The 27,059-nt window shown below is 42.3% G+C and overlaps 1 protein-coding gene across 6 annotated transcripts in view; it reads right to left on the bottom strand.

Annotated features, from left to right (window-relative positions):
- TSPAN4 (tetraspanin 4) overlaps positions 1–27,059 on the bottom strand; it is a 791,893-nt gene that overhangs the window by 257,594 nt on the left and 507,240 nt on the right. For 5 of the 6 annotated variants that reach the window (XM_073658686.1, XM_073658688.1, XM_073658689.1 and 2 more), the window contains one exon: positions 23,180–23,259. In XM_073658686.1, the coding sequence (XP_073514787.1) occupies positions 23,180–23,242 (63 nt within the window). In that variant the 5' untranslated portion in view covers positions 23,243–23,259. Of the gene's footprint in view, positions 1–23,179; positions 24,197–27,059 lie in introns of those variants that run through there. The other variant, XM_073658685.1, reaches the window with a different exon arrangement.

Below are 27,059 nucleotides of genomic sequence, written 5' to 3'. Positions count from 1 at the left end.
GACGTAACTAAGTGACTATCTTGTCTTCACTAGAGCCTTGGATGAGGAGGATAGGCTTGGGCCATTAGGGTTGTCACCAGGTGCCACTTCAGGGCAGTCCCCGAACCTGCAAAAGCTGATCAGCAGGTCAAAAGCACAAATGCGAGGCACAGAGGGTGAAGAAAGAGACGTGATCCGACAGTCCAAGGTCGGTGCGGGCAGCACAGGTTCAAAATATGAAGCCGGGGTCAGGAGTGGAGAGATCAGACTAAACAAGCCGAGTCAGTAACAGGAGAGTCAAAACAAAAACGCACTTAGACATAGAACTAGTGACAAACTGCAGCTAGCACCTAAGCTCAGGCAAGAGGGAGGAGCTGCATAATATATCCAATGCTGGCAGCGGATAGGTGAGGGATGCCAAACTCTGCAGAACACAGTGGTTTTAAATTTTTGCAGCGTCTGGTGGCATCTCTCAATAGCCGGATGGAGATTCTCCAGCAACAGGAGGATGTAGAATTGCTGGAAGTGTTTGCACAAGGCAGCTCAGTGAGATCGTCTGACACTGGGAGGAGCAGAGCAATGCAAGCAGTGAGCAGGACGGTGCTTACAAACCATGCGAGCCACCGGCATAACAGGCTCCTTGCTGAACCTATATGGAGGCCACCCTCTCCTGTTACCATACAGCTTCTTTGAAGTGTTGTCCGGGGTTTTGTCATGTGCAAAAACCCATAGGCTGCAAAAGTTAAAGGGATTCCCCAGTCCCCTTTTTTATATAAAAACAAGCTAAGTGTGCTTTAGAAATATAAAATACAATATACATACATACTGATCCCCTGCTTGTCTTCTTTCTCCCTCTTATTTTAGGGATGGCGCACGAACGTCACAGGAAAACAGTTGCCGCATTGATCACTGCTATGGTCACTGAATTGCTGCATCAGTTACAGAGCCAGGGACCAGTAGGTGAACATATAGTTATCATTTATTTCTAGAGCATACTTGGACCACTATGATAAAAAAAAGTGGACAATCCCTTTTAGCTAGTGTGACATGCAGAAGTAGTGCTGTTGCAGAGTGTGACATGCAGAAGTAGTGCTGTTGCTTTAAAAGCATTCAGCAACTATTAGCAGTAACACAAGCACAGGAGACAGGAAGTGTTGTCCTCTAGAAGCATCCAGCAACCAGAGGGGTAAACACAGTCACAGGAGAAGGGGGGTGTTTTAGCAGAGCCCCAGGTGGATTGTGGGGAAGTTGTTTGCTGTCTGGCTGGAGCCAAACAGAAAGGTGGTGTGTGTTCTGTATCTCACAGAAGCGCCCCTGCAAGTGAAAAGGATTTAAGTCAGGAGTGAAGCTAAGTATAGGTCAGGTAGAGTTCCTGAACTAACAGTGCAGAGTATTGTCAGGCAGAAAGATAAGGACTGTAAGAAATGGTGCCACAGGGATCATCTCCCTCAGCAAACCCTCCCCCCCTCCATCTCACTGTGCTGTAAAGAATTCTGTGCTCATTAATGTGCCTTTGCATTAGAACTGTGCTGTCCTGTGCTACTGGGAAGACTGTGAACTGCTGTGCTGCTAAGGAAACTGTACTGCTTGTCACTGGAGCCTGTTGCTCATAAGACTTAACTTGCACTGGCTGTGCGGCTTCTTATTAAATGCTACTGTTCCACCGTTTATGAGGACTCTTGTCAAGTGTGTCTGGTCAGCAAGTGAAACAACCTATGTGTCTGTGCCTGAGGGTCAATACCCCTGTGTGCCTGAGAGAAGCTACAGCACATGGTCTATGGTCGCCCTGAGTAACGGTTCCCCCAGGATTCCAAAGAATTCATGTAACCTGTCTCACCCCTATCTGAACCTAGCGGTGTGTGTGTAACATTAGTTTTTATTTTGGACCATTTATAATCACAATATCAATAAAAGCAAAAAGTCTCTAGAAACTGTATTTGCTTAAAAAAAAAAAAAAAAGGATACATAAAAAAATGAAAAGGATACATTTACATTGTTTTGCTTCCATGAGGAATCTACAGCATAACAATTTTTCTATCTCCAAAGAAACAGAAGTGCTGTGCAAATTATAGGTGCTATAGAAGATTTTCAGTTTACATTATATAACTATGCCATTTCTTTAGTCGGTTATCTATACGCAGTGTAAAGAGATTTTCTATGTAAATCAAAGGGGAACAACTTTTTAAAGGGACCACAATAAAATGGAACGAAAAAAATGGAACATATTTAATCATTTGGATGAGCCTTATTTGGATAAAAATGTACAACTCTTCTGGTTTTATTGTAGAGTTTAGTACAAAGAGTCATTTAATGTGTCCCACTGCGTCCGTAAGGCTACATTCACACATACATGTGACACATCCTAGTGCAGTTTATTTTTCTTGGACAGCACATCAAGTGCCTATAAGCCATGAAGACATCAGTTGTAAAAACTGGACTGTGAGACTCACAGCGTGTCCTATTCTCATCTGTTTTGCAGATCAGACTCGGGACTATGGGGATCTGTGAGACATGGATGAAACTAGGACATACTTTGTACTTTAGGGTTACATCCTAGTTTCATTCATTTTTAACTGATCCATTGTTAAAGAGTCGATGGATAAAAAAAAAATCAGAGAGTCTACCTGCCTAAGGGGAAAAAAGGATGAAAAAACAACTTGGATGGCACCTGAGAAAAAAGAAAAATTGTTCCGTTTCTCTTGGATGGTAACACAAACATGTGTGAATGCAGCCTAAATCACAGTTTTCATCTATTGATCCATCTAGAAAAATAGTTTTTCCCAGATAAAATAAAATAGCTTATACTCACTTCCTGTGCCGGAGCCGTTCCAATGGTGTCGGAACTCGCAGTCCCGGGGCTCAAGTGCGGTTGTTATGACACGTGACCCCTGCACCCAATCAGTGCTGGCGTATATCGCTCCCCGCCTTCGGACGTATACATAATCAAGAGGAAATCAGAGAGCAGCCAAAATCTCCACCACCTCTTGAGTATGTATGCGTCCAAAAGAGGAGACAGAAGTGCTGACACTGCTGGAACGGCTCCGGCACGGGAGGTGAGTATAACCTTTTTTATTTTATCGGGGCCAAACATTGGGAATGAAAAGGGGCTGTCCCAGTAGTGGACAAATCATTTAAAGGGGTTGTCTGGTCTTAAAGTATAAGTCTGCAGTCACTTTATGTCACTGCAGACTTGTGAATCCTCACACTGTGTACACAGCTCACAGTGAGGATTCTCCGGTGTCAGTATCAGGAACGGCAGTCATGTGACTACAAGTATGCAATATGTATACTTCCGGCCACAATCCGACTAGAATGTTTACAGCCTAGCTCAATCACTTGCATTGAATGTGGCTGCGGCTATCTAGTTGGAATGTGGCCGGGAGTATACATATTGTATACTTGTGTTCACATGACCGCCGTTCCCGATGCTGACACCGGAGAATCCTCACAGTGAGCAGTGTGCACGATGTGAGGATTCACAAGTCTGCAGTCACATAGAGTGACTTTTAGACCGGACAACCCCTTTAAACAAGCATACTTGTGGTCTTCTGCCTGTGGCTGGATGCATCAGGGCTAGGAAAGAATAATTAAGAGAGGATATTCAAAGCTTGGCAGCTTTCTCAGCTTCTCTTCCTCCCTCGTGTTTTTGGTGTCTGCTTTGCATACTCTTGACATTCTCTTGATGAGCTTCAAGAGGTAGTCACCAGAAATGGTTTTCCAACAATCTTGAAGGAGTTCCCAGAGATGCTTAGCACTTGTTGGCCCCTTTGCCTTCACTCTGCGGTCCTGCTCACCCCAAACCATCTCGATTGGGTTCAGGTCTGGTGACTGTGGAGGCCAGGTCATCTGGCGTAGCACCCCATCACTCTCCTTCTTGGTCAAATAGCCCTTATACAGCCTGGAGGTGTGTTTGGGGTCATTGTCCTGTTGAAAAATAAATGATGGTCCAACTAAACGCAAACCGGATGGAATAGCATGCCGCTGCAAGATGCTGTGGTAGCTATGCTGGTTCAGTATGCCTTCAATTTTGAATAAATCCCCAACAGTGTCACCAGCAAAGCACCCCCACACCATCACACCTCCTCCTCCATGCTTCACGGTGGGAACCAGGCATGTAGAGTCCATCCGTTCATCTTTTCTGCGTTGCACAAAGACACGGTGGTTGGAACCAAAGATCTCAAATTTGGACTCATCAGACCAAAGCACAGATTTCCACTGGTCTAATGTCCATTCCTTGTGTTCTTTAGCCCAAACAAGTCTCTTCTGCTTGTTTCCTGTCCTTAGCAGTGGTTTCCTAGCAGCTATTTTACCATGAAGGCCTGCTGCACAAAGTCTCCTCTTAACAGTTGTTGAAGAGATGTGTCTACTGCTAGAACTCTGTGTGGCATTGACCTGGTCTCTAATCTGAGCTGCTGTTAACCTGCGATTTCTGAGGCTGGAGACTCGGATAAACTTATCCTCAGAAGCAGAGGTGACTCTTGGTCTTCCTTTCCTGGGGCGGTCCTCATGTGAGCCAGTTTCTTTGTGGCGCTTGATGGTTTTTGCAACTGCACTTGGGGACACTTTCAAAGTTTGCCCAATTTTTCTCACTGACTGACCTTCATTTCTTAAAGTAATGATGGCCACTCGTTTTTTTTTACTTAGCTGCTTCTTTCTTGCCATAATACAAATTCTAACAGTCTATTCAGTAGGACTAACAGCTGTGTATCCACCAGACTTCTGCACAACACAACTGATGGTCCCAACTCCATTTATAAGGCAAGAAAGCCCACTTATTAAACCTGACAGGGCACACCTGTGAAGTGAAATCCATTTTCGGTGACTACCTTTTGAAGCTCATCAAGAGAATGCCAAGAGTGTGCAAAGCAGTCATCAAAGCAAAAGGTGGCTACTTTGAAGAACCTAGAATATAAGACATATTTTCAGTTGTTTCACACTTTTTTGTTAAGTATATAATTCCACATGTGTTAATTCATAGTTTTGATGCCTTCAGTGTGAATGTACAATTTTCATAGTCATGAAAATACAGAAAAATCTTTAAATGAGAAGGTGTGTCCAAACTTTTGGTCTGTACTGTACATTAGCAGCAATGAGCAGAGTCTGATTCTGTGTTTTGATTTAAAGTATTTAGCAAGGGAAGCCGGGGGAGCCGTGACATCACCAATTGTGATTGGTGCATCCTGTGTTTTCAATTGTGTATTGAGATGTCATCCGTCATTGTAATCCTGCCTCCGATGATAATGAGAATGCTGAAAACTCTTCTGTAAAGAACAGAAAGTCTGAATCTAAAAAAGCTCCAAAAACCAGTAAGGGTATGTGCATAAAAAGTATTTTCAGATGGATCCACTCCAAAACCCACCTGAAAGAGCGCTTATAAAATGCTAAAAAGAATGAACATATATACTGCAATGTCAAAACGACTTGCTATTATTGTGTTCAGTCTTTTTAAGCTTCAGCTCCAAAGTGGTTAAAAGAGGTGACTGTATGTTTTATATTGAAGCATTTAATGAGCATGTGCTAAGGTCAGTATGAAGGATGGAAAGGGAAGCTGTGACATCACCTATTGTGATGGGTGGATCCTGTGTTTTCAGCTGTTTATGGAGGAGTTACCTGTCCCTGTAATTCTCCCTCTGATGATAATGAGAATGCTGAATTTTTTTCTGTAAAGAACAGAAAGTATTAATCTAAAACAACCCCATAAAACAGTTAGGGTATGTGCATAAAATGTCTTTTTCAGGTGGTTCCACTCAAAAACCCACCTGAAAGAGCACTTAAAAAAACAGAATAAACTTATGTACTGCAGTGTAAAAACAACTTGCTAGACATAAAACTATACATAATGTAAAAAAAAATAATAATAAATTGGTGCAAAAGACACTTTAGGAAAAACACCATCCACGTTTTCCTGAAGCATTTTCCTCTTGCAAAATTAGGTGGCTATGTCTTCAGCCAAAAGACGCTCGGTGCACATTCCCCCCATATAGAGCTACCATATTTAAAAAGACCACCTTAGGGGTGAGGGTTAGGGGAGAGTTTATTGTGACATGAAACAGTTTGTGTGTATTAGAAATCACTATACTGTTGATAGAACATATACGGTGCAGACTGGATGGTACAAGACATAATAACCACAAGAAAAGGAAACACATTGACCATAAAGCCATTTCCTCATGAGAAATAAATAATGACAGCAAGGAATATTCCATGCTGCTCAATGACTACATTTAACATCTTCATCACACCAGGCCTTCGGAGTAATGTATTATTTCTCTTTTATGTGTCTCCATGCCATGCTTGGCTTGTGGACCTCTAGCCTATTACTCCAAATGCACAAGCGCACGGACAGCCCCCGTTCTGCCGCTACTAATCAAGTCTGTAAGAGCAATTCTTCACATTTCTCCTCTAAATCTCAGCATCTGTTCTGATTCAAAGCCTGCTATTTCTTCCTCACAGCAAGACGTCTTCCTGTATTTCCATGAATTCTATTCAGGTAGAACTATCTGCAGAAATAAGCAACATTATATGGAAAAAAAAAAGAATACGACATTACCTTGCATAGTCATATTCACATTTAAAACACAACCAGGGCTATTGTGAAGGGAAACTTATATTCAATCTGATGACTTTCTAGGCTCCGCTGCCATATACTGCTGAGCTGAAGCCTTCAGATCTCACCATTCCTCTTCCTAGAACATTCAAATAGGGACTTCTTTGGCCGATACGGATATTAGATTATGGCTCTCAACTCAACCCTTGCATTTAAATATGGAAGAAAAATAATTTTCTTATAAAAAAAAAAAAAAGAAAAGAAAAATATATTGTATTTGCATTTTGATGAGATCCGCAGTTCAGACGGTCTCTTGGTTCTGCCGTCTTTTTCGGTGGGATCAGTTTCAGACGTCGCATTGGGGTGATTGAGGTTAATCAAAACATTAAAGGCAAGAGCTGCACAAAGGATGGTGGCGCAATATCATATAGCGAGATTGTGTCTCATATTATGGATTTCATTGTTGGATCTAGTCTGAAAATGTCACACTGAGACTTCAGATTACAGATTGCTTGAGTATCTTTAAAAGATTATTGGAACAAACCTGGAAATGACAAAAAGCGCAATAGGGTCTTATCTGGGTGGATGGTATGGAAAGGAGCATGCACTATCGCGCTCTCCTTATGTGGCTGTGTGCACACAACCACTGAAAGAGACTTAGGATGCTGCAGACCCATGAGGAAGGAAGGAATCAAAGATGCTGGAACAGTGTGGATTTCACCTGCGCAGCCATCAAATAGTGATAAGACAGGAATCCGGAGATCAATCTCTGTGGCTTATTGGTCGACGCATTTCGAAGTTTCACACTTCTTCATCAGGTAATACCGTGGTTTTGTCCTGGTGAAGAAGTCTGAAACTTTGAAACGCATTGACCAATAAACCACAGAAATTGATCTCCGGATTCCTGTCTTATCACTATTTGACGGCAGCGCAGGTGAAACCTACACTGTTCCAGCATCTTTGGTTTAAAAGATTATTCACATTTTAGACAATTATGACTAGAACTGAGAGAACCGATTCGATGCAAATCAAATTCGTGTAGAGTTTTTAAGAATTTGTTGAACATGGTGAATTCGCACAAATCACCTAAAACTGGCCACCACTATTTTACACATTGCAGAAGATTACATCAGCCAGAAAAGATCAGATAAAGTCTCAGGCATGGCAGGGTGGGCTTCCCTGTAATGCTTTAGCTTTCAGATCACAAAGAATACCATGGCCTATCAGTTGAAACGGTCATAGCCCGCATAAAAGCAGAAGCAAGGAATGCAGCAGCCATTTTTTGGGGAATCTGGATAGTGGGAAGAGGTTACAGCGCACAGCTTTGATATAGAGAGAAAAAAAAAAAAACATTGAAGAAAATGTAGAAATAGTGTGTGGCAACAAAGCAGTGAAGATTACCGTCTGAGAATCTGAAGAAAAGAGAATTGTGTCATGCACATTTTTTTCTGGGCAACTGCACCACTTTCTATTTGACGCAAACCAAATCTTTTGGAAAAAAATCTGGTGAATTCAAATTTCAAAAGATTCGCTCATGGCTTATTACGACACGTCCCCACCAGCAGGAATTACTGGCAAAGGCTGTGGATATGTCATAAATGCTCATAATGGAAAGACCCGAGAAGCAACAGAGGTAAGGCAGACAGAACCCACATTGGCTTGTGCCATAGTTTTGTATTAGTTCATTTTAATCAACAGTTTCTAGTATGGGTAAAACTAACTGCAGAACTGCATGCAAAACTTTTTTAATGTGTAAGGCCACCTTTAGTTTCTAATAGGATTGAAGGCAGTTTAGGGCCTTGAGGATAGTGAAATAAAGGTGGACTTGGTCCTGTTCTGCCCTGCAATGATCTGTTTCGCCAAGGAGCAGTCACAGCCCTGCCAGTGATTCTTCTGCTGCTGGTGATGTCACATTGACAGAGCAGCACCTTCTCCGCCAACGTCATGCTGATTGACTACCGGCTTGCCAGCGGTTAGGCAACTGGGAGTGGACTGTCGATCAACATGAAGTCAGCAGTGACGCCCTGTCGACAGAGAAGTCCAAAAAAGAAAGAGATGCTCTGTTGAAGAGAGGTCAAAACAGATCGTCATAGGGCAGGACAGGCAGGTATTTAGCAACTACCTGCCGGTAAGTTCTTAGCGTAATAGCTAAAAAAAACGTAAAGTCCCGGATAACCCCTTTAAAAAAAAGAAGAAAAGGAGAATGAAAACGATATGTACTGTATAAACTGAGTTTTGGGAGGAGGCTGCCAATCTACCTGTAAAGTATCATCTAACTTGTGACATTGCTGGAGGATTTCCCACTCTCCACGGCTAGAACATTGTTGTCTTATAGCAGTAGACACTAGAAATTAATATGATCTTTTCCAGGTAGTTAAACATTTTTGCATTGATGACATTGATGTATCTGGTAAATGATTAGTAACATACTTAAAAACCCTTTCATCAGATATCTGACATTTTAGTTGATTGCAAACACTTGTTTGTACCATTTCAAGCATGGAAAAATGCAATTATTGCAAATATGCTCCTAAAACGTAGCAGAATCTGACAGGGATTACTGCATTGTATGACGTTTGTTCCAAACAGTCCACATCAGTATGAGCCCGGCGAGTTGCCATTTAGTGAGATGGCTCATTATTAGAAGTAGCTGCTCCCGCTAAACTGGCAATTATAAGGATTAGCTAAAAAAAAACTCCACTTATATAACAACACTTTATTATGCCTTTAAAAAATCCTGATACACTGCCAACCTCAGCATTTTCTATATGCCCTATTAGCAGGGCTGTAGAGATGGTTGGCAAAGTTATGGCAAGGAATTCTGTAGTTTTCTGACTCCTTCAAAAATGTCAAATAAGTAAGAGCAAATTTACTGTAACATGATGGAAACATCGGGCTTTTTCACACCATCATGTAAATTATGGGGTTATTTGGACAGAGCCTAAAACATATTTGACTACAATATAAGATATATTTTTAAAGCAGCAAATGGAGTCGGTACATTTGTACAGACTCCATAACGAGGCTCTTGAGACAGAGTTTCTATGGATGTCTGTATTGAGCCAGTACTCACACAAAGTGGTTTCATCAGGTAGCTTCAACTCGACTGCAGAGACACGTATGAAGATTCCAGGAAAAGTTTTATTTTCAAGCTGAATTTATTTTACTCACTTATATAGCGCCATTAATTCCACAGCACTTTACAGACATTATCATCACTGTCCCCATTGGGGCTCACAATCTAGATTCCCTATCAGTATGTCTTTGGAGTGTGGGAGGAAACCGGAGAACCCGGAGGAAACCCACGCAAACACGAAGAGAACATACAAACTCCTTGCAGATGTTGTCCTTGGTGGGATTTGAACTGAGCCATCGTGCTGAATTCTTGCATTATGCACAATTGCAGTAGATGCAGTAGGTAAAGAGACAATTCTGAAGCAGAGATCTATAGAGGTAATCCTCAGAAAAATATGGCTGACAGACACTGGCACAAGTGGAAGAAGGGAGGGTTGTGAAACAGGGAGGACAAACTTCTAAAAAGGGCAAGCCTGACTGCATAGCAGTGTAACAGCAGCAATACAAATGTCAATACAATAGTGTATGGTTCCCAAGTTGTGGGAAATGACACTTCAACTCCACCCAAAATGAGCTCCGACTACAGGTCCCCAACTACCCAGATCTTGCTGTTAGTGCATACAGATATGATAGGAGTCACTCTGGATGAGCCATACCAAATATCCACTAATGAAGTGTGGAGTTTGAGCCATCAGATGTGGCCGGTCCATGTGCTACATTGTTTGCCATACCCCCACATAAAAATAGTTTGGGGGTTTTTCTCCAACCATAGAAATGGCAACAAGCTAACCACTGGGGGCAGCTTCAATTCAAAAAAGGGGTGTCATAAATCCTTTAAAAGGGTAGCCTCATAAATAAATATTATGTATTCTAATTATTTAAAAAAAAATGCATCTATAGTTTTTAGATACATTTGATAGCACTCTCAGATGTTTTTTTGATTCTCTCGCAAAGTCCACCTAGTGTATCCAATGCTCAGTAACTCAGACTGTCCAGATCCTCTTATATAAGGGTGGTGGAATGATTTCTGCTATTATGCAGCCCAGATAATAAGAATCGGCAAAATACAAGTGACTATTTTCACCGTAATTCAACAAGTTCGGTAGACAATCACTGAGGAAATTAAAAAAGTCTGCAGGGGCCATCATAAAAATTATGTAACAACAAGATCTAGACACAAGAAGATTTAAAAGAAAAAATTACTCCAATTAAAAAAATACGTTCTTTACTATCCAATTGATAAAATTAATACTTTTTCATGGGGATAGTACTTTATAAAGAAAATGCTTAAAACCAATCAAAAAAAATATCTCTCATGGTTTTATCACTTTTTAGCACTATGGTGAGATTTATCAATGCACCAGAATTACGGTGCAATTTGTAGCAAAAAACTTTCATGACTTGCAGCACATTAAATTTAGGCTGTAGAAAATTCTGTGACTTGTCGGTCTAAGGGGCATGGCCTCCCTGAAAAGGAGTGTGGTTTAGTTTAAAGGGGGAGTGGTCCGATACTACACGTCATGAGCCAAGGGCACCAAAGAAGAGACCAGCCAACAGCTAGTGCTCTAGGCATGCACAAAGGTACATAGAAGTATCACCGACGATTGCCTGGAGCAAACTGAGGGTTTTTAACTCCAATGCAAGGGTGTGTCAATCAGCAGCAGGAGGGAGGTTGCCGCTGGGTCTTAAAGGAAGAAGGATTAAGAAGGTGTCTGCAATGCCAAGAACAGTGACCTTCTACAGCCAGATCCAGAGCGTCTGTCTATTACACCTGACATACCCGTGACAATAGCACATGGATTAAGCAGCATGAACCACTTTTATAAATGATTTCTAGACTGTTTAGTTTAAGTTGTAGAGTCTCAAGTTCTGTTTATACGGACCGACCGGCGATGCTGAACGACGGCTGATCGGTAAATAGTTAACAATCGGAAGTCATTTATTAGCTTATTTATATAAACCGCGGTAAACAATGTGCACTTAACAATCGGTAATAGATTGTACAGTGCACATACGCTGAAATAGTTCTCGGCAGCACAAGTCCTGTTTACACAGGAGTATGAGCTGCTGAGAACAATGATCTTTTGTGCAAACTAAGAGATCTTTACACCTAATAAACAAGCGCTTTTATACTCAAAGGTTCAAGGGAAACTAGCGTTCCGAAGACCAATTGTTCACAAAAATCTTTAAGTGTAAATACACCTTAAAGGGAATCTGTCAGCAGGTTTTTGCTATGTAATCTGAGAGCAGCATGATGTAGGAATAGAGACCCAGATTCCAGTGATGTGTTACTTACTAGTCTGTGTTTTGCTGTTTCAATACAATCAGTGTTTTATCAGCAGGAGATTATCACTACAGGACTAGGTGTCTTGTGGCTCCTGGTCCAACCACACCACCACCACTAATTAGCAGCTCTCTGTGTCAATATACAGTGTATACAGAAAGCTTCCAATCAGTGATGTGGGCGGGGTTATACACAGAAAGCAGCCAATCAGTGATGAGGGCGGGGTTATACACAGCTCAGCATTCAGAGCTCTGCTAGATCTGCAATGGGAAATACTGTGATTCTATCACAAGTGCTGCACCCAGTAAACTAAGTGACACATTACTGGAATCAGGGTCTCTGTCCCTGCACTGTGCTGCTGTTGGATTACATACTAAAAACCTACTGACAGATTTCCTTTAAGAATAATATAGCATTGATATATTTACCCCAATTTGTATTACATTGACTATATTGTGCAAACAGCATCCAAATTACCATGCACAGCAAAGAAAAACAGGTTAATTGTATCAAATTAAATTATTCATGTTGAAAAAGGATTAAAATACAATTTAACAGAATAATGTTACTGCCTGGGACATTTAATCTCGCCCTGGATCAGATGAGAGTCAGAAGTTAATTAACAGCCATAATAGGGTATGCTACAATACACAAGATAACAATTTTATACGTCGACACTGTTCTTAACAATCAGATCACAAGATACTTCCAGCAGAGAACACAAAGCCGCAGTATAATTTGAGATCAATATTAGTGTCATGTGAAATATATATCAGTTAACCAGACTTCAAATCAGTCCGTATCACACAGCGAAGAAATGCTGTGGTCTGACTCACCCCTAAAGTTTACAAAGTCAGCGCGGATACTTTATGGCAGGCGCCCGCTGACAGGCTCATACATCCAACAGAGAACAGCTCAGGATGAGGCTATCGGTTATAGGAAGTTTCGCCCCCAGCAGTTCGCCCCCAGCAATTTGCCCCCAGGTACATTTCGCCCCTATCATTTCGCCCCCAGGAAGATTCGCCCCCGCACATTTAGCCCCCGCACCTTTCACCCCCGGACAGGGGCGAACTGGGGGTGATATGTGCGGGGGTGAAATGTGCGGGAGCAAAACATCCTGGGGGCCAAATGCTGGGGACGAAATGTGCGGGAGCGAAATGTACCCGGGGGCGAATTGCTGGGGGCGAACTGCTGAGGGTGAACTGCTGGGGGCGAAACATCCAATTCCCAAGGCCATCGCCGCTCTTTGTACATTTTTTAATGGGTGATATAAAACTTTTTTTGTGATATGCATTTACATTTTAGCGTAGTGCAAGGGAGGGGAATAATAGAAAGCAAAAGAAAAAAACATTTAGGGGCCGATTCATGGAGCTTTAATTGCCAGAAAACTGGAATTGAAAAGTTAAAACTTTTCGAATAATGCGCAATTTTGTAAAAATTTGGAGACAATTTTATACCAGGTCCGCCAACTTTTTGAGAAGCGAGTGAAGCTTGGGGGACATAGCATGGCTAAGGATTTATATCTTTGACTCTGGCGCACCCGTAGCTGAAAGATGGGCATCCTCTTAATGAATTTGGTGCTTATTACTCCACCACAGCCTGGATCAAGACTGGCATATAAAATACCAATCTTGATGAATATTCCTGTGAGTGGCTGATATCATCAGATCCACCAGAAGTGTATTTATGTCTGCAGTAGATGACTGTGAACACTGTAGGTAAAGTGGAGTCAATGATCATAGCTCTGTTAATGAGAAAAACTAAACAGCAGGTATCCAAAGAGAACAGTATCCAAAGGGATAATCTTACTCCATAAAGAGCTTAATGTTGGGGTGAGTTCAAGAAAAACATCAGCTGATATTGTACCGTATATACTCAAGTATAAGAAGACTTTATCAGCACATTTTTTGTGCTGAAAAAGCACCCCTCAGTTTATACTCGGGTATATACATTCCGGTGGTGGATAGTGGTAAGTGGGGGGTTGCGGCGGCGGAGGAGCCGTGCACAGGCAGTAGCCGCTGTTGCAGCTACCATGTATGCCCTCTGCTAAAGGTAAATGAATACTTACTCTTCTCCACGCCCATGGGAGTGGAGAAGAGTGAATAAGCATTTTCTTTAATAGCGGGCACAGAGGAGCCCTGAGCTGCAGCTGTGGTTGACAGTGATTCTATTAAAGAAAATGCATATTCACTCCTCTCCGCCCACATAGTCCCGGCGTGGAGAGGAGTGAATATCCCCGCAGCTCACCTTCGCGTCCGAGGGTGCATGGCAGTGATGTCATGCGCTGCTCAGATGCTGACATGAGCTGCTGGCAGACAGGATGTAGCTGGAGCAGAGGTGAGGAAACAAGTTGAGTATAAGTGTTTATTTTTTTTCATGTGAACAGTGATGGCAGGGCCATGTATACAAGGATTGGGGATGAGGGGGGCATACATACCAGGATTTGGGGTTGAGGAGGCCATGCATACCAGGATTGGGGATGAGGGGGCCATGCATACTAGGATTGGGGATGAGGGGGGCCATGTATACCAGGATTGGGGATGAGGGGGCCATACATACCAGGACTGGGGATGAGGGGCCATGCATACCAGGATTGGGGATGAGGGGGCCATACATACCAGGATTGGGGATGAGGGGGCCATACATACCAGGATTGGGGATGAGGGGGCCATACATACCAGGATTGAGGATGAGGGGGCCATACATACCAGGATTGGGGATGAGGGGGCCATGCATACCAGGATTGGGGATGAGGGGTCATGCATACCAGGATTGAGGATGAGGGGCCATGCATACAATGACTGAGGATGAGGGGGCCATGCATACAAGGATGGGGAGAATGCATACCAGGATTGGGGATGAGGAGGCCATGCATACAAGGATGGGGGCCATTCTTACCAGAATGGGGAGCATGAATACCAGGATTGGGGATGAGGGGCCATGCATACCAGAATTGGGGATGAGGGGTGCCATACATAACAGGAGTGGGGATGAGGGGGCCATACATACCAGGATTGGGGATGAGGGGCCATGCATACAAGGATGGGGGATGAAGGGTGCCATACATAACAGGATTGGGGATGAGGGGGCCATGCATACCACGATTGGGGATGAGGGGTGCCATACATAACAGGATTGGGGATGAGGGGGCCATGCATACCAGGATTGGGGATGAGAGGGCCATGCATACCAGGATTGGGGATGAGGGGGCCATGCATACCAGGATTGGGGATGAGGGGGCCATACATACAAGGATTGGGGATGAGGGGCCATGCATACAAGGATAAGGGATGAGGGGGCCATACATACCAGGATTGGGGATGAGGGGGCCATGCATACCAGGATTGGGGATGAGGGGGACATGCATACCAGGATTGGGGATGAGGGGCCATGCATACCAGGATTGGGGATGAGAGGGCCATGCATACCAGGATTGGGGATGAGAGGGCCATGCATACCAGGATTGAGGATGAGGGGGCCATGCATACAAGGATTGAGGATGAGGGGGCCATGCATACAAGGATGGGGGCCATTCTTACCAGGATGGGGAGCATGCATACCAAGATTGGGGATGAGGGGGCCATGCATACATCTACTTCAGTAGGCCAGAGGAGCAGCATACAGAGAGATTTCTACGCGATCTGCCGTGGGCAATTCACTTTTTGAATTGGCGAAGGTCTCTGTAATCTTCTAAATTTTATTTTTGTTTTCCGTAATGCCATTTACTAATTTATTAATTATGACAACTTTGTTGTTTATTGTGTAAAAAGGCTGAAAGTAAATAGACATGGGTAATTTGAGTTAGTTTTTATTATGCAGAACACACTTTTCTAGCTTCCGAAACTTATTTGTTTTAGAACTCGGGCTGCTAGTATTAAAATACACATCCATAGCTGGTCATACAGTTATATGAAAAAGTTTGGACACCCCTATTAATCTTAAGCTTAATGTTTTATAAAAATTGGTGTTTTTGCAACAGCTATTTCAGTTTGATATGTGTAATAACTGTTGGACACAGTAATGTTTCTGCCTTGAAATGAGGTTTATTGTACTAACAGAAAATGTGCAATCTGCATTCAAACAAAATTTGACAGGTGCATAAGTATGGGCACCTCACCAGAAAAGTGACATTAATATTTAGTAGATCCTCCTGTTGCAAAAATAACAGCCTCTAGTCGCTTCCTGCAGCTTTTAATGATTTCCTGGATCCTGGATGAAGGTATTTTTGACCATTCCTCTTTACAAAACAATTCCAGTTCAGTTAAGTTTGATGGTCGCCGAGCATGGACAGCCCTCTTCAAATGATCCCACAGATGTTCAATGATATTCAGGTCTGGGGACTGGGATGGCCATTCCAGAACATTGTAATTGTTCCTCTGCATGAATGCCTGAGTAGATTTGGAGCGGTGTTTAGGACCATTGTCTTGCTGAAAGATCCATCCCCTGCGTAACTTCAACTTTGTCACTGATTCTTGAACATTATTGTCAAGAATCTGCTGATACTGAGTGGAATCCATGCGTCCTTCAACTTTAACAAGATTCGCGGTGCCGGCATTGGCCACACAGCCCCAAAGCATGATGGAACCTCCACCAAATTTTACTGTGGGAAGCAAGTGTTTTTCTTGGAATGCTGTGTTTTTTTGCCGCCATGCATAACGCCTTTTTGTATGACCAAACAACTCAATCTTGGTTTCATCAGTCCACAGGACCTTCTTCCAAAAATAAATTGGCTTCTCCAAATGTGCTTTTGCATACCTCAGCCGACTCTGTTTGTGGAGTGCTTGCAGAAACGGCTTCTTTCGCATCACTCTCCCATACAGCTTCTCCTTGTGCAAAGTGCGTTGTATAGTTGACCGATGCACAGTGACACCATCTGCAGCAAGTTGATGCTGCAGCTCTCTGGAGGTGGTCTGAGGATTGTCCTTGACTGATCTCACCATTCTTCTTCTCTGCCTTTCTGATGTTTTTCTTGGCCTGCCACTTCTGGCCTTAACAAGAACTGTCCCTGTGTTCTTCCATTTCCTTACTATGTTCCTCACAGTGGAAACTGACAGGTTAAATCTCTGAGACAGCTTTTGTATCCTTCCCCTGAACAACTATGTTGAATAATCTTTGTTTTCAGATCATTTGACAGTTGTTTTGAGGAGCCCATGATGCCACTCTTCAGAGGAGATTCAAATAGGAGAACAAATTGTAAGTGGCCACTTTAAGTAGCTTTTCTCATGATTGCATACACCTGGCTATGAAGTTCAAAGCTCAATGAGGTTACAAAACCAAAAAAAGTGCTTTAGTAAGTCAGTAAAAAGTAGGTAGGAGTATATAAAACAAGAAAATGATAAGGGTGCCCATACTTATGCACCTGTCAAATTTTGTTTGAATGCAGATTGCACATTTTCTGTTAGTACAATAAACCTCATTTCAAGGCAGAAACATTATTGTGTCCAACAGTTATTACATATATCAAACTGAAATAGTTGTTGCAAAAACACCAATTTTTATAAAACATTAAGCTTAAGATTAATTGGGGTGCCCAAACTTTTTCATATAACTGTATATCAAATCTCCTATTTATGGGAGGACTGGATAGTAATATTTGCTACCAAACTATATTTGCAAGCATCGCTCCTCTAGAAAGAGTGCTCAGATCTAATTGATAAAGGCATTAGGTATAGGTAAAGAGAATGCCCAAATCAGAAACCCATCTTAGATAAAATAAGTCAAAGATACACAGCAGATTTTCTGCTTTGGACTTTTCAGATGTAAAGCCCACATTATATTAGAGTCTCCAGCACGGTGGATGAGCTTTTATCAAATGTCCTTTACAAGCTGCGTGAAAAATCCATGTGGACTCTGCACCGAAAATGAGCTTAAAGTGCAGATTTTAAATCTGTGCCATGTGAATTTATGTTCCAGATTTTCACAGTCGATTTGACCCTTTACAATGGTAATTTTGCAGTGGATTCGGTTGCAAATCCCGTAGAAATTTTACAGTGGATTATTTTTTCCGTCCAGTTGCAACCAGTCTACAATGTACCCTGAAGAAACGTAGGGGCTGATTCAAAGCTTTTACGTCAGAAAAGTGTCATAAAAGCTTTGACATTTTTGCACAAAGTGAAGTTGTGCAAAAAATTTGAAATTTTTGGCGTTTCGCCAGTTCGAATCAGCTCTGCCAAAACAGGTAAAGCTGGGGAGGATCCGGGTCAGGTGTAACGGGTGTCAGAAGTGACAGACAGACGCCCTGCAGTTGGTTGCAGGAGATCTCTTCGTTTGGCATTACAACTTCTTAGAAGCTGTATCTCTAGGACCCAGCAGCTACCTTCCTCTGGCTAATTACCACCCTGGCCTGGGTGTATAAATACCTGCTGTGTGCAAGAGGGAGGTGCCGGCGATATTCATTACCCCTTGTGAAGGCTTGAGCAAGAGCAGTACTTCTTCCTCTCTGGTGCTAGAGGACGTGTGCACATTTGTCTTTAGTCGACTAAAGCGAAGGGATTTTCCCTTGTTTTTCCCCCCTTGTTGTCTTTAGTGTTCAGTGGGGATCGACTAGTGCTCATTCCCTCCCTTGCCTAGCCTGAGCCTAATGCCAGGGAAAGACAGGGCGAGGTACGCGTGCGGCGATTGGTGAAGAACCAATATAGGGACGTTAGTGGAGACTGGGTGACACTAGATCAGCCTAGAAGGTCTCCACTCCCCCCTTTCCCTAGAGTCTGGGCTCCCTTCCCCTTTTCCTTTTGTGTTGCACTTAGTCTTTCCCACACCTCGTGTCACAGCGGGGCATGGCTACACCTTCCCGTCCAATGCATCAAAAGTGCTGGCGTTTTGTGCGGAAGAAATGACACTCCAGTCTGAAGTAGCATTTCTGAAGAAGATGCGCACGCCACTCAGAAGATGAACCAAATTTATTAATTAGCCTCTTGATGAATTTGGTGCCTTTACTCCTGCAAGACTGGCATAGCGAGAGTTTATTACCAAAATTATTGGTCAATTCTCCAATGAAAAGCTCTAAGAAGAGTTCAGGTCTCTCTCAGTCGTGCCTCGGGCTATTTAATACTTGAACACTGTTCATCCAAACCACAACATGACCACAAAATGGGAGAAGTGGTAACTTACAGTGAAGCACCATAACAACAAACTATGGAGAATATACACGGATCAGACATAACAATAAAACCACTGACAGGCGAAGAGAAGAACATTGATCACCTTGTGACAGTGACATCTGTCAAGGGTTGGGATACATCAGGTGGCATGTGAACAAACTGTTCTTGAAGTTAATGCTTCAGAAACATGAAAAATGACCAAGTGCACAAGTGCAAGGATCTGAACAACTCTGACAAGGACTAAATTGTGATGGGTACATGACTAGGGCAGAGCATTCCTAAAAAGGAAGATCTTTTGGGTGCCTAAAAAATGTGATCCAAGGAAGGACGAGTGGTGAACAGGTCTTAGATGAGCAAAGCTCATTGATGTGCCTCTGATCCATGGAATCCCATACTCCCAAATTAGAGGACTGAAAGGATCTGCTACTAACGACTTGGTGTCAGATATCACAAAACACCTACATAGGTCTTCTAAGTCCAGCCTTGATGGGTTAGTGATATTGTGGAACAATAGCTGGGACTTACACAGTATTGGGGGTTGGCATTATCACTATAGCTGATTACTATTCTGTGCAAGACGCTAGTTACGCGAGCTGAAGAAAAAGTAGGACATGAGGTCCTTAAGATGATTACAATGGTGGATGTAAAATATTGACAATTTGTGAGGTGATGTAGGTCACCCCAAGGAGAGATCAAATTCATACAAGATGTTGTACGACATACCAGATGGAAGCCAGACATGTTTGTTGACCACTTCACGTTATCAACTTTTTTAGTATAAGTTTTCAAAAATTGTACAAACCAGGAGAATTAGCCCAGGGAAAATGTAAAATTGATGGGTAATCAACCAAAAAAATCCTTGTGCTCCTCATTTTCAAACTCAGAAGGGGACATCCACCTGCTACGGTTTTCTGGGCACTGATCATCCCAACATAGCTTGTATCCTGATCCACACTGTGTATAAAAACTATTAACTTCTCTACTAAAGAGAGTGTTACAGGCAGGGGCGGACATATCATTGGTGCAACCTGGGGGCCTAAGAGCTAAGGGGCCCAAATCCACCTCCAGAGCAGGAGGAACTGTGCTTTATGATGAGATACTTTACTGCAAAGGGCCCATATACTGTTGTTGTACAGGGCTCTTTTCTGTCTGTGTCCTCCAGTGATTACAGATATAGATCTACTGATTTTCTAATGTGAACAGATGTATAGAAGAAGAATACATCAGAAATGAAGCAGCATTAAAATAGATTACATTTGTAAAAATATTTTCGAGGCTGGTGTAGATCCTTCAAAAAGGTTGTCCACCTTTAAAGACATTTATTTATTTATTAACTGCATGCACTTGGGACCAAAAATCATTTTTGGAAGTTGTATGTCGTTAAATTTTTTGCACCGTTTCTCTTTTACAGACTTTTTGCCTTCCTGCTCATTCAACTTTGATGTGGTCTATGGTTATCAATCAGCTAACTAGAAAAATACAGATAAAAGATCTATAAACTCTCTCTTAAGACTTTCATAATGAGCTCACTGACAAAGTCACAGTTAACTCCTCCTGCAGCCAGCAATAGAAAGTATAATGCAGAGCCCACTGAAACCATACGGTGCAATATTTTTAATGAAACCCAATTGCAAATTATAACGAGCTCACTGATGGATTCGCAGTTAACTCATCCTGCAGCCAACTATAGAAAGTATAACGCAGAGCCTACTGAAACCATACGGTGCAACATTTTTAATGAAACCCAATTGCAAATTATAACGAGCTCACTGATGGATTCGCAGTTAACTCATCCTGCAGTCAGCAATAGAAAGTATAACGCAGAACCTACTGAAACCATACGGTGCAACATTTTTAATGAAACCCAATTGCAAATTATAACGAGCTCACTGATGGATTCGCAGTTAACTCATCCTGCAGCCAACAATAGAAAGTATAACGCAGAACCTACTGAAACCATACGGTGCAACATTTTTAATGAAACCCAATTGCAAATTATAACGAGCTCACTGATAGATTCGCAGTTAACTCATCCTGCAGCCAACAATAGAAAGTATAACGCAGAGCCTACTGAAACCATACGGTGCAACATTTTTAATGAAACCCAATTGCAAATTATAATGAGCTCACTGATGGATTCGCAGTTAACTCATCCTGCAGTCAACAATAGAAAGTATAAAGCAGAGCCTACTGAAACCATACGGTGCAACATTTTTAATGAAACCCAATTGCAAATTATAACGAGCTCACTGATGGATTCACAGTTAACTCATCCTGCAGTCAGCAATAGAAAGTATAATGCAGAGTCTACTGAAACCACGCGGTGCAAAATTTTCAATGAAACCCAATTGCAAAAATGATTTTTAGCCCCAAATGCATTCATTTAAGTTAAAAAAAGGTCCATAGAAGGTGGACAACCCCTTTATAAATATTATACATAGTTATTAAGGTACTGCAGTCCTACAGTAATTTTGACAACCTGGTGGTGGAGTCTTGAACGAGGAGTTAAAAATGGACAGATTAGATCTGAGGTCTACATGTCCTAAATTCTGGGCATAGAGTGACTTATTGGACATGTTAGGTACAGCTGGGATCATCATCTGGAGCATTTGCTGCATCGTACGTTGGTTTTCATTGTCTATTGTTACATGTGTTAAGACTTATCTCACGATATGTTTATCGATCAAATGATCCACCAAGCCGGGAAGTCATAAGCAGAAATGGCAGACTATGTAAAAAATGATTTTTGATGGATTGAATTGAACCTTCATCAGCTCTGAACCTCCCGGCAGCTCTTATCACGCGGGTGCCAATCCATCGTGTATATGTATCACAGACTAGAGAAGACATATTACTTTCCTGCTTTTCCGAACACAAACAGCTCTGGAATTGAAGGGCAGTAAACTCATTTACACCTAAATGTACCAGAACAGTCAAGGCTTCAGCACAGCGGTGAATGCAGCCGTATTATTCACACAGGGACTTTCTGCTGGGGCAGGTCTATCTGACACACACAGGAATACAATGGATGTCAGTGACAGAACCAGACTAGGAATAATATGAGCCGGATAGCAGGCACGCAGGGTTACCGGGAAATGTCAGACTGCAGAAGTATGTAGCATACAGTCCATAATTATAGTGCTCATGACATTCGATACAGAGGCCTGACACCTCTTCGGTCCCTGGGGGATTACAGAATTAGATTCATTCTGAAATATTTCATAACTTTTCAGATTTCGTCTGTTTTTCCCAACTGCAGCAGGTTCCTAGACATCACGGTTGAGTTGCACGGTTGAGTTGCAAGAACGAGCCCGTTATGGTCGTCTCCGACCACCAGTCAATGAATATTTACAACATATTGCCCTGGAGCATGTGCTGAGATTCGGCATTAAAGAACTAATCAAGCACTTGTCGTCTTCTTAGCAGTTTTTAATGAGTTTGTGAACATTTTTATGCCATTTTCATAGAAGAGAGAAGGTTAATGACACTTCAGATACACGGAAAAAGAAATAGAATAGATTGTGCACTAATATCTGTACTGGGGTCCTGCTCTTTGTCCCTATACCAATCTCATCGTATTCTTTAAGGGCTCGTTCAGACGACCGTTGTAATCGGACAAGTGCTAATCATTGTTTTGATGGATAGCCCTCATATCCGTGTTATTCTATAAATGTCCGATTTTTCCACTCGCAGCATGCACAATTTGATTCTGAGAAGCGGATGCCACTCACCTATTCAACTCTGGATCTGTGGAAAAAATTGGACATCTGAGTACGGTCCGAATTTCAAGGATTGCCATAATAAAGACGGTGGTGAAGCTTTTTACTTTTTTTCCTCTCCACCTCCGAGAAAATCGGATCAGACTCTGATCTTGGGTAAACTTGAGAATAGCGAAAGGGCCATAGAAACTTTCTGTGAAGTTCAGCCAGAAATGAAGATGACCAAAAACAGGCATATAGACAGGCAGGGGGGGGGGGGAAGCCATTGCTTACACATATACTTACACAATTTGTCCACTTTGGATCTCTAACCAGATAACTTAATTCGCATTTTTTTGGAATCTCAATAGCAAATCGACATTTCAAGAAATACAGAAGATACTTACAAGTAATTGTCAAATTACAATGCATCGTACATTCGCATTTAAGGAAATTTCAGAATCCCCTCCCATCCAATTCTTCCCCAGGAACTTACCCAAAAGAGGAGGTTGAAGACGAACATGAGATATTTCATGCACTGCAGGCAGTTCTGTGCCATCCTGCACCTCTTCAGCTCTAGGAGGAAAATGAAGGAGAGATCCAGGTAAAACACCACGTACTTGTTGCCTTTTGGGGATGTGTACTTCGATTTTGTTGCTTTGGGACCAGGGTTGGTGTGAAACCCAAAGAAGGAGCCACCTGTAGATGCCCCAAACTGCCCACCGTAGAGGCTGCTATAGCGTCGGAAGGCACCACCCTGGGGGAGAGAGTAGTCCTTGCTGTCCAGGGATGGACTGCGATGGTAAGTAGATTCATCTGTACTCGACCGTCTCATGGCGCAGGTGGGTGCCCAAGTTTAGGGGGCAGGGTTGGGGAGGGATAAAACTGGCAGGTAGAAGGGTTTAACCCCCTAAACTTAATTGGCAGTATCAATCCATCCAATGGCAAATTTGTCCCATGATCAAAAGAAGATGAATAGAGAAGAAGCACTTTTTTTTTTTTTAAAGACAGAGTTAGGATTCAGAGTGCCACTCTACCCACCAGTCTTCAGCAAAAGTGGCCATGCTAGCAGTTGCCCCAAACAGAGAAAATCCCTAAACCAATGACTTAGGAGCATTCCCTCCGGTGTCCACCTCATGTCTGAGCTCAGGAGAATGGTGCGGTTGGGTGGCTGGAAGATGCAGGTGGCATGTCCCCGGTGCCCTGCTGCAGCCGCAGGACTAATCTGCTCCTCTCTCGCACAGTCCTGTCTGATCCTCTCTCGTCTGCGCACACACGGACTGAGCTTCATTCACACCGCTCTCATCTCTCAGTGATAATGCTTCACTCTCTCCTTCTATCGCCCCCTCCCTTTTGACATTTTCCCGTCTCTCTCTCCGTTTTGCATGCACAGAAGCAGTTTCTTTGTGGTCCACTCAGAAGCGGGAGAGCGAGGAGGGAAGAGATTTCTCCTACAGCCTTATTTATGCATGCTCAGCACTCTCACTCTCTCAAGGATGCTTCCCCCTTCTCAACCAATCACAAATTTATCTCGGACCATCATCACAGTTTCTAGCAAGGGGTGAAAGAAACTGGTGAAGCTTTGCAATTGACCCCCCCACCGCCTCCTTCCCTAGCAATTAATTACTTAACAAATCAATAAGGAATCCTGAGCAGATAGAACTTGAACCAATCTTACTTGCTTGTTTCCAAGGAAGACCATTCTGCACAATTTGTGGATGAAGATCTAGACCCCGAGCACCAAGACTCTGGAAATCTTGACTTAACAGTTATATTGATCATTGCTGGCTGTAATTGCTACGAACAACACAGATGTCAGAGCGGAATGCATCCGATCCATTGATTCCGTGTACATATGATCATATGAAAAAGGACTTTGCTTTTCACCTTACTAATTAATTCCTCTGCCTATGGCAGCATTGTGCACGGCCTCATGAGAATACAAAGACATTATATTGCTTGCATTGTATGACTGCAAAAAGACATATACGTCCATCAAGCTCAGATGTGGATGAAAGAAAGCAGAAGTGGATTTGTCACATATTTTCGCCCTTTGCATTGCAACATATCTTAAAGGGAATCTGTCAGTAGGATCAACCTCCTGAGTCCTCTATATGAGCACAAAGGGCTTATAATGATGAATCAAATGACACCCTGATATCTGCGATCTGATGTTTTATTCCAGAGAAATCCACATTTTTCTTAATATGTAAATGAGCTGTTAAGATCTATGGGCCGGACATAGTTCTCCCTGAGAATGCAGACCTTTTTATAAACGAACAGGGGCCTTAACAGTGTGAGACATGTAGATCAGGAGAACAGACTGTCAGTCATTACATGTCTCACACTGGTAACTCCCCCTTTCACTTATAAAAAGGTCTGGATTCTCAGGGAGATCTATGTCTGGCCCATAGATCTTAACAGCTCATTTACATATTAAGAAAAAAGTGGATTTCTCTGGAATAAGACATCGGATCGCAGATATCAAAGTATCATTATATTCATCTTCCTATGACCGGCGTGCCCATATAGATGGCTTAGGTGGCTGATGCTACTGACAGATGCCTTTTAACATAGTACGGATGTCAAATTCACAGTTCTGGTCAATTTGCGTTGCATATTTTTTTCACAGTGCATACATTTCGCCAAACAGTGATCCAAATGTTTGTACTTCAAAACACAAAATTTTCCATCTGTTAAATCAGAAGGAAAAATCCACTACATAATCGACCCATGCACACCTAACCAAAAGCATTCGTTACATTAACACGGGTGGGATACGCAGCGGATTTTCCAGTATTACAGTACCAGAATTGTGGATGAAATTTTATGAATCCACAGAGTAAACTGTCCTGCATTTTTGGATTTTAAATAAATTTATATTAATAATTAATGTAAATTGACCACTACAGATATCACTTATTTCCTGCGCGCTGACATACCTGTACTTTAACTTCCACAGTTCAAAGAGATCAAAATAAAGCAGCGGTCACACAAGAGTAGCGTGCCTTTTCTTAAATGGACATTTTTTTAAATAAATTCTCATTCGGATTCATCCTTTAAAACATCAAACTTTCCAATTATGATTACACCAATTTATCCATTTTATTCATAGAGTTCATTTCGCCAGTAAAACTTTTTTTTATGTTTTGCAGGCTGACTTCATGAATTATTCTTTTTTGTAGTGAAATTAAACTTTTATTTAGCAGCATTAGTATGTGCGGATAACCACAGCAAAGGTACGCTGGATTAGTAGTTTGTAAATATTTTATACTTTACATTTGTTCATAAAAAGAAATACGGTAACTTTTAACAGATTACTAAATGTGCTCCAAATACTAATTATACACAATAAGGCTGGGATCAAACCGCTGGATCAAAAAATGGGCAAGTCACGTTCACAAAAGCTCCAAGAGCTGCTCCGTGTCGTCATCTGTATTCCGGACGGTGCAGGAGCTGCCTCATATTATATGCACTATTCTGATTAGTGCAACAGACCAAAATATGCATGATGCGTGGAAAAATGCCCAAGTGCACTAGCACATTGGCTGCAATTGGTTTGTGTGCTGAGGGCTCCGTCGCCAACATGGACTGAAAACATGCTGGTATGAATGAGCCTTAAGGGCAGGTGCAGACGACCGTATTTTCGGCGAGAGTGAGATCAGCTCGCACTCGGACCAACATTGGGCCCGATCGCATGTCCAATTTTTTCCTCTGACAGAGTCTATCAGAGGAAAAAGTCACAGCATGCCCGATTTGGATCAGATTACCGGATCGCACGCGATCATGCAAGTTATTGAGTCAGTGGGAAAAAATTGGACGGCACTAGGATAACATTTGAGTGCAGTCCGATTTTCACAGACTGACAGAATGTAAACGATGGTAAAAAAAAATTTCCCTGAAAAACAGAAAAAAAAGTGGCATTCACCGTCTTCTTAAAAAAAACTTTATTTCAGGTCCTTAAAATATTGCAGCGGTGTGATCTTGTGGATACTGGACGGACGACGGCCGTTTCGCGCTTCAGCGGGTCCTGTGCACCACTGCAATGTTTTAAGGACATGAAATAAAGTTTTTTTAAGAGGATGGTGAGTGCCACCTTTTTTCTATTTTTCATGGACTATGCTATTTGCACTTTTTTTCAGGGTGAGCACCCAAGTTCCCAGAGCCATAGTGTGATCCACCTGTCCAGAGTAGGCTTGATTGTGTAAGCGTGAAGTGCTTTCTGGTGCCGCCTTTTTTCCTTTTCTCCTCTAATGGTCGTATTCACACATGACGTTTTTTCCCCATCTTCTCCTCATCTGAGAAAATCAGATCACCCTCTAATTGGAGATTGATCAAAATGTGATTTGCATAATTGGCACGAATTTCTTGGATGA

Source organism: Phyllobates terribilis, unplaced genomic scaffold (genome assembly GCF_046119375.1).
Source record: "Phyllobates terribilis strain yellow unplaced genomic scaffold, ASM4611937v1 Scaffold_13__5_contigs__length_258822181, whole genome shotgun sequence".
NCBI classification, from domain to species: Eukaryota; Metazoa; Chordata; class Amphibia; order Anura; family Dendrobatidae; genus Phyllobates; species Phyllobates terribilis.
Note: the sequence above shows the minus strand (reverse complement) of the source record. Positions and strands in the feature narration are given on the sequence as shown.